The sequence below is a fragment of the Mesocricetus auratus genome, unplaced genomic scaffold (genome assembly GCF_017639785.1).
Source record: "Mesocricetus auratus isolate SY011 unplaced genomic scaffold, BCM_Maur_2.0 Super-Scaffold_100018, whole genome shotgun sequence".
Taxonomy (NCBI): domain Eukaryota; kingdom Metazoa; phylum Chordata; class Mammalia; order Rodentia; family Cricetidae; genus Mesocricetus; species Mesocricetus auratus.
The window spans coordinates 44434765-44448312 of NW_024429199.1; the positions used below are offsets into that span (position 1 = coordinate 44434765).

Below are 13548 nucleotides of genomic sequence, written 5' to 3' on the forward strand. Positions count from 1 at the left end.
TTTGGAAGGCAATGGCAGGAACCATATTTAAGCTATACGGAGAGAGAGATGCAAAAACTCAGCAATGTCTTCTTCCACAGGGACGGCCATGGCTTAGCCACATTACCTTGAGTCTTAGAATCCTTACTAAGGAACTAGGGTCATCACAAAGGGAGGGGCATAGCATCCGTGGAGAGAGAGTTTCCTGTGCAAAGTGTGAGCTTGAATCCTCACAAACGGCTTGTTCACAAAACCATCACTGCTTTCTAGAGCAGGGACTCCCCTCCTCCTGCCCCGGTACTGTTCTTAAATTCACAGTCACCTTTGAGAACTCAGAAGTTGTGAATGACCCAGGATAAACATGCATAAAACATAGGGATTTGCAAGACCCTTGATAGTCATTCACCCGTAGCTCAGCCAGAAAGTGTACACTATAACTCGTGTTAAACACGAAAGGAAGGGAGCGAAAGGGGCGCACACAAACGAGTATGTCTCGCAGTTTTAACAGAAACACAAATTGGCTGTGAATTTGGTTATAGCCCAAGTTCTATTCACAGGGCCTGGGATGCTGCATCTCTAACAAGCACCCATGATGCCCCTGGCCCATGTGATAGGTAGCAAGAACATACACTTCATATGCAGCCTATGGGGGAGGGGTGCCAGCTTTGGAACTCGGAGCCTTCAATTCCCGAAACAAGCAGACACGTCTGAAGACCAGGGCATGTCTAAGGAGCCCCGGCCATGGCTGCAAGACTTACTTGGCAGGAATATATCCGTGAGCGTGTGGGCTCTGCGAGTCCCAGGGCTGGCAGTCAAGTCCAGACATGGTCTTGGAGATTTTCCCCTCGTACTTTTCTCCACTGCAGTGCATGCATTCTTCTGTGTGGTGTGAGGAGGGAGAGAAGGGAGAAAGGAAGAGACTGAGATGCAGCCCGGTGGAGCGAGCGTAGACGGGAATCCTCCAGAGAGGCCTCCGGTGTTCCCTGCCAACCGTTTCTACCTGACTTCCGGTAACCACTTGGCAGTAAAAGACTTGGGATGTTCTGATACACTCAACGCCCTGTTCTCTTTCTGAGATGGTATGTTTAGACCATTTGGGTCTGTGCCACCTTAACTGTGGTGACCAAGGTCAACTTCAGAAACTGCCTTATACATCCTTGTACTTGGAGACACACAAGGGAAAGACACATCTCAGAAGCCTGTGTGCTCTCCATCATCCTTTCTGGAATGATCTTTTAAAATTCCATGAATTTATTCTGATGACTTGGTGACCGAAAAATATGCAGGAAACATCTCAGAATTTTTTCTGCTGGCTTTTTTTGTTTGTTTGTTTGTTAGTCCCCAGTGACCTCACTGGAGGATGCCACTCACCTCAACTGTGCAAGCATCTGTGTATCGCTGAGAAACATGACTGATAGGGTGGGCTGAGTGTTGTCATGTTTTTTCCTTTTGCTCTTTACTTAAAGGCTAAGACTTGGACTTGGATCTGTTAAAAATCCCGTGTTGAGGAGGCATAACACATAACTGGAATTTTTATGGGGCCACAAAAAAGCAGGTGTGAGATTGATGTAAAAAGTGTGTGTTCATGGAACTTAAACACCAAATGAACTGTGACCATCCATATCTAAATACAGGAGCCCCTCTGTCCATACAGGTAATGAGAAAAACGAGTTGGCGCCCGAAACATTCCCACGTTGCCTTGTAACCCCAACTTGGCTCTTTTTTCTTGCTCCAATAAACACACCTGGAAATAGGAAATGAAGCCATTTTCCCAGTCTATGTCTTAATGCTTTTAGCGTTGACCTTCGGCGTTCTCTGTGAAACTGATAGACCCACTAGAATGGAAGTCATGCTGACACAAAAACAGGTGTGTTGCCCAACTCCACCCTCAACAACAGAGTGGCCTGCATTAAGTCATTCCTCTCCTGTGCTTGAGTCTCATTGGCTTTGTGGGTTTTTGATGTAGCTATTCCATCCATGTCTGGAGTTCTACACTGTATGTGGGTTTTAACCAAAGAAATTCGTACCCACGATTTGGATCTGGCTGTACACATGAACATGCTGAGGTAGCATCCTAACAAAGATGGTTAAGGTCTGAACTGGGCTCCCATTACTCTATTATGTGATGTAAATCGTAAATCCGGTTTTTTAATGACATCTCTGTGGGAAGTGGCTGGATAGCATATGCCAAGTGACAAGCAGATAGCCACGCCTACCTTCACACTCGGGGATGTCGCAGTAGTCAAATCTCTTGTCTGGGTCTGTCGTGTAGCACCAAGGTCCCTTGTCGTCATTGTCTGGGTTCCTGCAGTAATTCTCCTCCAGTCCCTCGTTGGGGTGTGTAGTGGGGGAGTAGCTGCAGGGAAGGGAATGGGGGGGCTGAGTTCTAACGGCGGTTGGTGTGAGTGAGTCAGGAGATGCTGTGCTCCCTGCCTAGGGGCTCAGTTAAGTCATCTAAGTGTGTTTTAGCCGTTGGCTGCCACATCTCTGTTTCTCTACGGATGGGTTGCTTGGGTCAAACAGCTCGTCTTACCATCATTGCTCTGTGCCCAGCTAACTCTCGGAAGCCTAGCCAAAGCACATGTGCCGAGCAGGCAGTAGGACACCAAGGCCTCAAACGCCTGAGGGATCCTTGCCTCCTTCCAAACCCAGACTTTCTCTGGCTGACCCAGGCGTCCGTGGCAATGACTACTCTTTTCTTGTGTGAACTCTGCCCTTGGCATTCCACTGAAACTTCCTTCTACATTCTGTCACTTGCCCTTAATGAAAAAAACAACCCTACTAAAATGGGGTCATTACCCCCATGTTATGGAGTGCAGTGAAATAGGCAGAACCAGCTGGCATCTAGGCTTGACTAACCAGCAAGGGGCCTGTGAAGACTGTGAAACCCTTCATTGGGTCACACAGCCTGAGTGACTGGGTGCGGGAAAGCTGAGCTCATCTTCCATTCTAGAGAGACTTACTACAAAGATAACTAGATAAAAATTGCAAGAACTTGTGCTCTAAAGAAGCAACTTCGATTTCTGCTTCTTCCGAGTAGCTGTTTGGGGGAACTCCCACCTGAGTAGAAGCTCAGCTGCCTCGTGAGCCTAGACTGTGATTGAAGCCCTTGGAGTCATCACAGAGAACTTAATGCCATCTAATGTTCCACTGGGGGGCACAAACAGAATGGCCCTAAAATAATAAACAAGTCATAAACTATTTGTTTTTCATGTCTTATATCATGGTTGGGTATGTCATGCAAGTTCTAAACTGATATCTGACTGAAACAGACCTATCTCGAAACATCCATCGTTTCCTGATACTCAGCCTCTGTGACAGTTGGTTTAATTGTCAGCTTCACACGAACTAGATTGACCTGAGAAAAGCTCTAGATAACTGTGTGTGTGTGCCTGTGAGAGTGTTGTCTTATTATATTAATTGATGTGGCAAGACCCAGCCCAGTTGGGCGGGATCTCCTGAACTGTATAAGCACAGAGAGGAAACCCAGCAGCAATAAACCTGCATGTGTGTGTTTCTCTGTTCTTGACTGTGGATGTGGCGTGACGTGTGGCTTCCCCATAATGATGGACTATAATCTGTAATTGCCATCTAGAATAAACCCCCTCCCCCCATGAGTTAGCTTTTTGCCACGATTATCTTTATCACGGTAACAGAATGAACACTAGGGCACCCTCGGATTCAGTTGTATGGTTCTTTTAACATGCCTCCTTCTATGTTTGGGGGCTTCTGGGATATTACAGAACAAGACAAACAGAAAGCAACCGCTTTCTGCTTTGGCTCTGTGAACAGTTCCGCTGTCCTGCGTCAAAAGGTTCCCGATCTGCTCACACTCAGTGTTCATGTTTGCTTTGGAAAGGACGGAGTTGCTCTGAATCCACCCATGAGCGCCAGCATGAAAGAGCAGGGCGAGGGAGGTGGGAAGGGCTTACTTGGGTGCATGGGGGGACGTGGCACTCCATCTCTGGCAGGTGACGCCACTCTTCGTCTTGGACATGGTCCCTCTGTAGTTCTTCCCGATGCCAGTCCTACATTCTGACAGATACACTGAAAGAGACCCCACACGGTGGTTCAAAGTCCAAACACACAGCCTCTGCTTGGAGCTGTGCCCCACACAGTCCACCACGGGAAAGACCTCTTACTAAATCATGTCTTCCTACTCTTAAAGATGGACCCTATAAAGGGCTGCTGCAAATGCCGGTAGGCGTTGACCCTGCAATAGTTCTGCCTGTTGCCTTGACATACCTGGGACCTTACATGCCTAGAACTTCTGGGAAGAGTGTTAATTGAGGAATTATCTAGATCAGATTGCCCTGGGGGGTGTGTCTGTGAGAGAATGTATTTTTTAAATTATTTTGTATACATTGGTGTGAGGGTGTCAGATTCCCTGGAACCAGACAGTTGTGAGCTACCGTGTGGGTGCTGGGAATTGAACCCGAGTCCTCTGAAAGAGCAGCCAGGGCTCTTAACCATTAAGCCATCTCTTCAGCCCCATGGGAGGGCTTCTTAACTGAGTTAAATGAGGTGGAAGACCTGCCCTAAATGTGAACAGCACCGTTTCGTGGGTTTGTCCCTGAACTCCGTGAGAGTGAAGAAAGTTGAGCATAAGCAGCGGGAAAGCAAGGATGTGCGTGTTCTATCTGCTCCTGACTGCGGGTGTGATGCAATCAGCGGCATGAGTTCTTGCCTTGACCTTCCTCAGTGATGGACTGTGACCTAGAATTAATTGTGAGTCCAAGTAACCCCTTGGCTGCTCTCGGTTGCCTCTGGTCAGAGGGTTTTATCATAGCATCAGAATGAAATTATAACAGCGACGTTTGTCCAAAAGTTATCTCCTTGGGCCCTCTATGCCTCATCCATGCCCAGGCTGGAACACAGGAGATCACGAAACAGACACAGGCCACTCTCCTGGAGCATAAACCCTAGTGGAGTTGGGATGGTGGCAAAAGGAATTAAGAGAAACAGTTTGAAATGAGCTAATGTCACAGTATCTTGTAATGGAGTATAGTGCTGAGACAGAGTAACAGATAAAGAAGGGTGTTTTCAGGTAGGGAAGATCCAAGAGTCCAACCAGTCTGTGTGCTTCTTTTTTTTTTTTTTGTCTAACTCTCAATATACAAAGAACCAACCAAAGAACCAAACAGGACAAACAAAATGTTTCCAAATCACCAGTGTCCAATGGGTCTCACTCTGTCTCTAAAATACAGCCAGATGCCATTGCGGTTCTCAAGTGACAGATAGGCTCCCTAAGTGGCTCTTTCTAGTGTGTGCCTACTTATGCCCCCCCCCAGGCACCGCTTGTGTGTAATGTCCAATTATCCCATTTTGATGATGCTTTGTTGTAATCAAAGCTGGTACATGGATGTGGAAAGAACAGTGCTCATATTTCATTTAAAAAAAGTTAATTACCTTTTGTTTTGTTTGTTTGTTTGTGACAGGGTTTCTATATGTAGTATTAGGGATAACCTGGAGCTCCTTATGTAGACCAGGCTGGCCTTGAACTCAGAGAGATCCACCTGCCTTTGCCTCCTGAGTGGTGAGACTAAAGGCAGGTGCCTCCGTGACCAGCCAGTTGGGTACTTTTTTATGTGTGTTTGTGTCGTATGTGCACGGTATGTACTTGTTAGAATGAGGTGGGGTTGCACGTGAATATGTGGGTGCACCTGGAAGCCAGAGCTTGACAACAGGTGTCTTGATCTCTCTCAGGCAGATTTTTCTCAGTGGACCTGAAGCTCACTGATTGGGCTAGACTAACTGGTCAATAATTTTAGAGATGGACCTGCCTCTGCCTCCCGGATAGCACCACAGTAACAGGCACACACCACTGCCAGCGTTTTATGCAAGTTCTGGAGATCTGAACTCAGGTACTTAGGCTTGGGCTACAGGCATTTTAGAGCCTGGGCCATCTCCTCGGCCCCACATTGAATACTTTGAAGGATGTGGGCAAGTGGAATCATTTTAAAATTGCTGTCGGATTTCATGAGGACAACACACCCATACAACCGACTACATGAGCTTGAAGGGGAAAGTTATAAACACCTAAAGGTATTGCAGAATCAGTGTGTTGCCAAGACTTCCAAGATCAGGAGACCAACGTTGGAAATGACACTCTGGAGCCCACAGCAGAGAGCCCCCTAGTGGGGACCCAAGGAAAAGGTCTCCATCCTACATCACAAGCCCGCTTGGACTTTCAGTAAAAGCACACAGTAGTGTTTCCAGTGTATTCGTGACGCTCAGATTCCCCACTAAGGCCTAGTTTCTGGTTCATCAACCCAGGAAGTATTTTTAGCAAACAACAGCTTTAACAAGGGGCGCACTGTAGCTTCATTGGTATGCCTCTTAACAGGAGTGGTCCCCACGTATCAAAGGGAAAAACTTGAAGTGTGAGCAAGGGAGGCCCCGGAAACCCTGAAAAACAGACTCTATCACAGCAGGGTGAATAAGCCTTAAAACGGTTCATTCTTTTTCTTCCTTCCTTCCTTCCCTCCTTTCTTTCTTTTTATGGGTTTTTTGAGACAGGGTTTCTCTGTGTAGCTTTGGAGGTTATCCTGGAACTCACTTTGTAGACCAGTGTAGCCTCAAACACACAGATATCCACCTGCCTCTACCTCCCAAGTGCTGGGATTGAAGTGTGCACCACCACCACCCAGAAGTTTATTCTATTTTTTAAAAGAGAAAAATTTTAAAGTTTCCCAACACATAGAAATTATTGTATGTTTGAAGAGATGCAATTGTAACCACTCTGATTAGATCTCTCTCTCTCTCTCTCTCTCTCTCTCTCTCTCTCTCTCTCTCTCTCTCTCTCTCTCTCTCTCTCGTGTGTCTGTCTCTTTCCCTCTCTATCCCTGAATTAACACAATGTACCCTATAAATATGCAAAAATTTTACCAGGAATAGTTTTAAGCTACGAAGGACCATTTCTTAGAGGTCGTGTGTAAAGCCCCAACCAGGGGGCCAGCGACAGCAGAGGCACTAGCTGGCACAATGGTGGCTTGGTTCTAGGGGTGGCAGTGGAGATGGGGCCAAGGCAGCTGGTGTCCTGTCACCCGACACTGATGGATCTTAGCAAAACCCTGGCTGATGCATGAGCGAGCAGTCCAGTTCACCGTAGGGAAGTGAGGACCCCAAGGGGCTGCCTTCTGCCTCTCCTCCTCTCTTGTTTGCCTGTACCCAGCATGGTGGATATAACCTTTTGACCCACTGAAAACAAGCAAAACCAGCCTTCAAACTTCAGACTTCAGCCTTGCAACTCAACCCTCGTGTTACTCCTGGTTAACGATTTACAGGTGTCATATTTAAGTGTCAGCAATTAGTAGAGGGGATCCCACTCCATCCCCTCTTCATAATCTTCTAGGCCATGGAAGGCAAGCCTGTTCATCCTTTCTTTCCTCACTAAGTAAGGGCTCAGTGCTCCGCTTGATGAGGGTTAGGCTTAGTTGACGCTTGGCTCTCAAGAATTAAAGATACACAGAGGTAAGGAAGGGGATACCAGGGACATCTCTCATAACCTGAAAGAAGAGGCTACCGTTGTGGTTTTGTAATGTTCAAAGCACAGGAAGTTAGGCATCTCTCGTCCTCGTCAGCACTCCTCATCCAAAATCTTTAGAGACCTAAACTGTTTTTATCAATGGTCTTATTGACCTAACCCAACCAGAGCATAGGAGAGTAGACTTTTTAAACCACATAAATTAAATAGCCATATACATTTAAAAATACTTGTGCCTTTCTAAAAAGATACTCCATTGGAGTCCTGGCCACCCCAGGCCCTAAGCCAGGGGATTTCTGGTTTGTTGTGAAGAAAACTGGAAAAGAAATCATGAATTTCATGCATCTTCAAATTTTAAGGAAGAGAGGAAAAAATAAAATCCCTGAACAAAGAAGTAGAAAATAAAATAGAAGTGAGAATTGTGCCAGGTTTAGTTCAAAAGTGGGAGCCAAGGGCATGGGCGCCCTACAGGAGTAGAAGCCAAGATCATAAAGAGCATTTAGACTCTGTGTCTCCCCTTCCAAACGAAACCAAGCTTCTTATTCCTCAGGCCACAGGTAGAAATGACTTTGTAAACCCAGTCCTTGGGTGTAAAGAAACAGCCTCACACTGACGTTATTGGTCAAAACCAAGTTGCTTCTTAATTTCACATCTCTGTGATAGTCTCCGGTGTCATCAATGAGGATATAATAAAAAGGGAGGAGAAGGAGGGACATGGGCATACCTCTCTTTTCGAATAAGATGACATCTCTCATGCGGATGATGGAGGAAGCCTTGCTGTTCTCGGCCATGATCACACATTGCTGCTCTTTGCTGTGGTACTGGAATGATCTGCAGGAAACGGGTGCCGTTGGTTACCAAGGAAGACACCCATGGGTGCATCTCTTGCTTCCTCCACTCTCTCAACTCCTCACCTGTTCTCGTCTCTAGACCACACATTGCCTTTGCACTAAGCAATGCCTCACGGTAGCTGTCTCACTCTTTTTAGCATGATTAGTGGTTCCTTTGGCTGTCGCATAAATGCAAAAGGACAGACACAAGATGGTGCCTACATGAATTTTTGCTCCTCTGGTCTGTTTCTGTGTTCTCAATTCTTTCTCTCCCCTTCCCCCTCTCTCTTCTCTCTCTCTCTCTCTCTCTCTCTCTCTCTCTCTCTCTCTCTCTCTCTCTCTCTCTTTCTCTCTCTCCTCTTTCTCTCCTCTCTCTCTCTTCTCTCTTCTGTCTCTCTCTCCTCTCTCTCTCTTCTCTCTTCTGTCTCTGTCTGTCTCTCTCTTCTCTCTTCTGTCTCTCTGTCTCTCTCTCTGTCTCTGTCTGTCTGTCTGTCTGTCTGTCTCTCTCTCTCTCTCTCTCTCTCTCTCTCTCTCTCTCTCCTTCTCTCTCCCAGCCAGATGCCAGCATCAAGTGTCCTCCTCCACCTCCATCTTATCTTTTGTTCAGGGTCTCTCACTCAACCTGGAGACACCCCCAAATTAGCTAAATTGGGTAGACAATAAGCTGTAGGGATCTGTTTGTTTCTGTCCCCCAGTGCTAAGACGGCAGTCACTTCTTTTACATGTGTGCTGGGAACCAAACCCAGGTCCTTATGTTTGCAAGACAAGCATTTTCCTAATTGAGCTGTCTCTCTAGCTTCTTCTCAGGTTTTTTTTTAATGGAACATTAATAAATTTTAATCAGACCTTGTTAGAAATCATAAGGAAACTGCAGCCCTATAATTCCCTTTTCCTTATTTAAAAATACAATTTAACTTTATTTCATGTGCGTTGGTATGAAGGTGTCAGATCCCCTGGAACAGGAATTACAGACAGTTGTGAGCTGCCATGTGGGTTCTGGGAATTGAACCCCGGTCCTCTGGAAGAGCAGTTGGTGCTCTTAACCGCAGAGCCATGTCTCCAGCCCCACCTTGCCTTGGTTTTGTTTTTTAAATTTCCTTTAATTTCGATTTTTAAAAAATTATTAGTGTGTGTATAATGTGTGAGTACAGGCACATTTGTACTGTGGCGTGTATATGGAGGTCAGGGGATAAATTTGTGGCTCTCTTTCCAATTTTGCGTGGTCTCTAGGGATGAAACTCGTCTAGTCCGTAGGGATATGGGGACAAAGACTTCTGCCCACCGAGCCACCGAGCCAGCCCCCCCATCCCTCCTGAATTCTGCTTTTGTTAATAAACGGATGGATACATTTGTTTTCCTCAGAAGAACAGTCTGGTCTTGGGCAGCCAGGGTTCTGCTGGAGACAACGGCGGTGCCAATACCTGCAGATGAATCCTGTTTCCTCTTCGCATTTAGCTGCACAGTCCGCTATGCTTCCCGCCCCCACCTGCTTCTTGGTGACGCTGAAGAGCGAAGCCCCTTGTGTGCTTACATAGCCGTCCAGGGAGACCCCTTGGCCTGAGAGGAAAAGACGGGAAAAAAGCGGAGTAAGCCAGGCAACAACACTGTTGATTACCATGACTGTGTGTGTGTGTATAAGCACATGGATGTGCATGTCTCATGGTTTATTCCTAATGTAATTTTAATTTTTTTATTCCAGTAGGTTGCAGGGTATGGAAAAAACAGCTAGACTGACAAATTAGTAAATATGAAACTTGAAGAGTAAACAATATGGCTCTCATTGCTTGCCCTGTGACAAGCCAGTGAGGTGCCATCGGTGACAATTTGGTTTTCATTTGGTCTTCCCAGAATGAGAGCAGGACGTGGGAGTTGCTGCCTGATGGGCAGGGATTCCAATAAAATAACGATTTTTTTTCCTCAGAGGAAGTTACCAAAAAAATAAAAAGAAAGAAAGAGAAAGTAGAGCCTGGTACAAATACTGGGCTTCACATTTTTCTTTGAGACAAAGTCTTTCTGTGTAGCCCTAGTCAGCCCAGAACTCAAGGCAATCCTCCTGCGTCAGCCTCCCAAGTACTGGGTTACTTATTTGTGCCCACACGTATGTCCTGCCTTTGCTTTTGTATGAAACGCAATCTGAGGCAGAGTCAGTTTCTTCCCCCCTTGTCGCCACAGAGTGTGGTCACAACTGTTGTGTGTCCCCTTGGCTAAGGGGCTGGCTTAAGCTTAGACAACTCTGAGCCCCCCCCGCAACCATTCTTCAGTATAAATACTCATGATTTGCATTGGGGTGAGAGTACAGAGAGGTTACTGAACATTAGCAAAGTCTTCATGGAATTGGGTAACAAACATGGAAACCTTGACCTCTCGTGGAGCCCAAAGCCAGATCCAGCGGGTTAAAGAGTGACCAGAGTTGGAAGTGGAAAAACTTGGGAAGACAATTGATGGACACAGACTCATCTCTGGAAGTCTACCCTCTCCCTCCTTGGTGACTTCATCCCTCCTTAATGCTCCAAACTGGAAGACTGGCTAACGAGCAGAAAGCTGGCTGGCAGCGTTTTCAGTTGTCAAAGTACTTAGCCTAGGCATAAGAGATGATGCAGGCATGGATATTTTAGGCTTGGGTTTTGTTCTAACTCAAACTCTTCCTTTTGAGAAGAGCTGTGCTTTGAAAATCTGTAGAGCTGTGTGTGGTCTGGAAGAGGCATAGTGACTTTTGATGTACATCTAGACAGACTTGGGCTAACCTGTGCAAACGGTTCTGGGGAGTGTGCAAGCTAGGTTTCAGATAACGATGAAGAGGAGAGAGCTCTCTAGGTCATCAGTTTTGTGTCTTACTTCATGTTTCATGGTGTTCAGCTACTGAGATCCACCCAAGGAGCTGACGTTCCAAAGACATGGCCCCAAGGAGGATTGAATTTTTTTTCTTTTATATTCGAAATGTCTCTCTAAGTCTTTATCTCTTCTGTTTACCTCCAGGGCTCGTGTAGTAATAAGGTTTAATATAATGTATTAATATGGAGACTTAAAACAAAACTTTTAGTAGGAAAACTATTTCAGTGTTAGAGCCTAAATATAGATGTGTATTAACATCAAAGTGAAGAGACCTTTTTATCACTATTGTATGTGTGTGTATACTTATGTGTGTAAAATAAATCTTAGCTGAGCTTGATGGCTAATACCTTTAATTCCAGTACTTTTTAGGCAGAGGTAGGCCTCTGAGAGTTGAAGGCTAGCCTCATCTACATAGCAAGTTCCAGACTGACCAGGTCTATATGACTTTATCTCAAAAAAATATATATATACAGTAGTTTGTACACAGCTGAGGAAGCTTTTATCTCTCTCCCTCTCTCCTCACCCCTCCTCTTTCCCATGCTATTTTAGTACAATAAGAAAATGAAAGTCAAGTCATTTCCACAGAAAATGAGAGCAAATACTCTCACAGGGAGCTTATGAAGGAATCCCCCCCCCCTCAGTTGGCTGAGACATATGTTAACTTGCTACAAAGGAGCTGGTTCTAGCCTTTGGGTGTGACCACTGAGCTTACAGCACCTAGATTCTACAGACTGGAGTGGGATATTCACACTCACACACACACACATACACTCATATACTCACACACACACAGGGAAAGGAGGGAGAAGAGAAATAGAGAAACAGACAAACTCTCTCTCTTTCACACACACACACACACACACACACACACTGTCTCACACTCCTCTGGACTTTGCTGTCTCTGTGAGCTCTCCACTAAATTCAAATGTATTTAACCATAAATTATAATTTATAAAACCTCATTGGTATACAGATTAAGTTTCAATTCCCTCAATATTGTTAGCATGAAAAAGGCTGGCATGAAATATGGTTGCTTTGATATGAAATGTCCCAGACAGCAAATCTATAAAGACAGGAAGCCAGATGAATGGGGTTTAGGGCTGGCACACTGAGGGGAGCAGGGTTCCTTTGGGGTTGGGACAATGAAGATATTCTAGTTTTTATCATGATAGCTGAACAGCCCTGAACGCTACTGAAAACCATCAGGTTGTGCCCCTCAACTGAATGCATCTGACAGCGTGTGAGTCACTTCAGCCAAACTACTCAAGAGAAAACAAATCCTGACCATGTTTAGAATGTGAATTTTTAAGAGATTTTAAACAAAGTTGAAAAACAGAGAACACTGGATTCCCTCTTGCAAAGCCCTAGTCATGATTTTCCCAAGTCTAGATTCCTTCATGTACATAATGAGGAAAACATGCTACACCTCTGCCACCAGGTCTGTAAGCTAGTATCAGTACACACAGACACATATACACACTACACATGCACATGTGTACACACACACACACACACACTGAAGTGCACACAGGGGTCTAACACACCCTGATTTTAAATAGGTATCTGCTCAGTTACTGTATACATTTATCACTTTAAAACTGACACGCGTGTGACTCATGGAAGCACAAGAGACAACTACATACCTATACAAAGACTTCCTTAAACCGAACAGAAACCCCAGTGGGAACAGGACCGCCCAACAAAAACCCTCTTTATCCATCATGTTGAAAACTACGCTAACCATCTAACCCCACTACCACCACCACCAGGGGTTGAACCCAGGACCTCACACATGCTGACCGAGTGCTTTGCTGCTCACTTAGCCACATCCCCTTCAACTGCCTTTAGAGCTGTTAGTCAGATCCCCCTCCATCACCCCTAAAGTCTTCCATCATTTAGACTTGAAAAGCCACCTGAGGCTTCCTCTGCCTGTTCCTCCCCACTCCAACAATACTCACAGGAAAGTTAAATTCATATGCCAAACTCCTCAGTCAGAGATTTTTAACTGAAAAGTCTTGTAAACCCCGATAGTTCAATTATATTGCACATAAAGATATCGCGAACCTATTTTTTTTTATATATGGCTAGATATTTTTTTTAAGGTTAAAACAAAATCAGGCACCAAACCTTACCTGATCTCAGAAACAAGAGAAATAGAAGGACTACTTCCTTATGGTCCATGTTGGGACTGGCCAACAACAGCACCTGGGAAACTGTGTCCCCGTTGTTGGCTTAAAGGGGACCAAAGGCACCCACAAGCAAGACAGTCCAATGGGGTTAATGATTCTCTGAGGCCCCCGCCACTGTGTGCAGAAGGAGCAAACATTACCTCGAATAGGACGCTTACAAAATGTTTGAGTATGGAGTCCGCCGGCCGCAGATGTGGAGGCGGTGAAAGTGGCACTCCCTCCCCCCACCCCT

General features: G+C 45.6%; 1 protein-coding gene across 1 annotated transcript in view; it reads right to left on the bottom strand.

The window, feature by feature from the left end:
• Plg (plasminogen) overlaps positions 1 to 13345 on the bottom strand; it is a 37139-nt gene extending 23794 nt beyond the window's left edge. The window contains exons 1-6 of the mRNA XM_040758172.1: positions 13260 to 13345; positions 9717 to 9852; positions 8190 to 8296; positions 3912 to 4026; positions 2196 to 2335; positions 738 to 858 (exon numbers count right to left, since the gene is read on the bottom strand). Coding sequence (XP_040614106.1) covers positions 738 to 858; positions 2196 to 2335; positions 3912 to 4026; positions 8190 to 8296; positions 9717 to 9852; positions 13260 to 13308 — 668 coding nt within the window. The 5' untranslated portion in view covers positions 13309 to 13345. The remainder of the gene's footprint in view (positions 1 to 737; positions 859 to 2195; positions 2336 to 3911; positions 4027 to 8189; positions 8297 to 9716; positions 9853 to 13259) is intronic.
• Between the last annotated feature and the right edge of the window lie 203 nt (positions 13346 to 13548).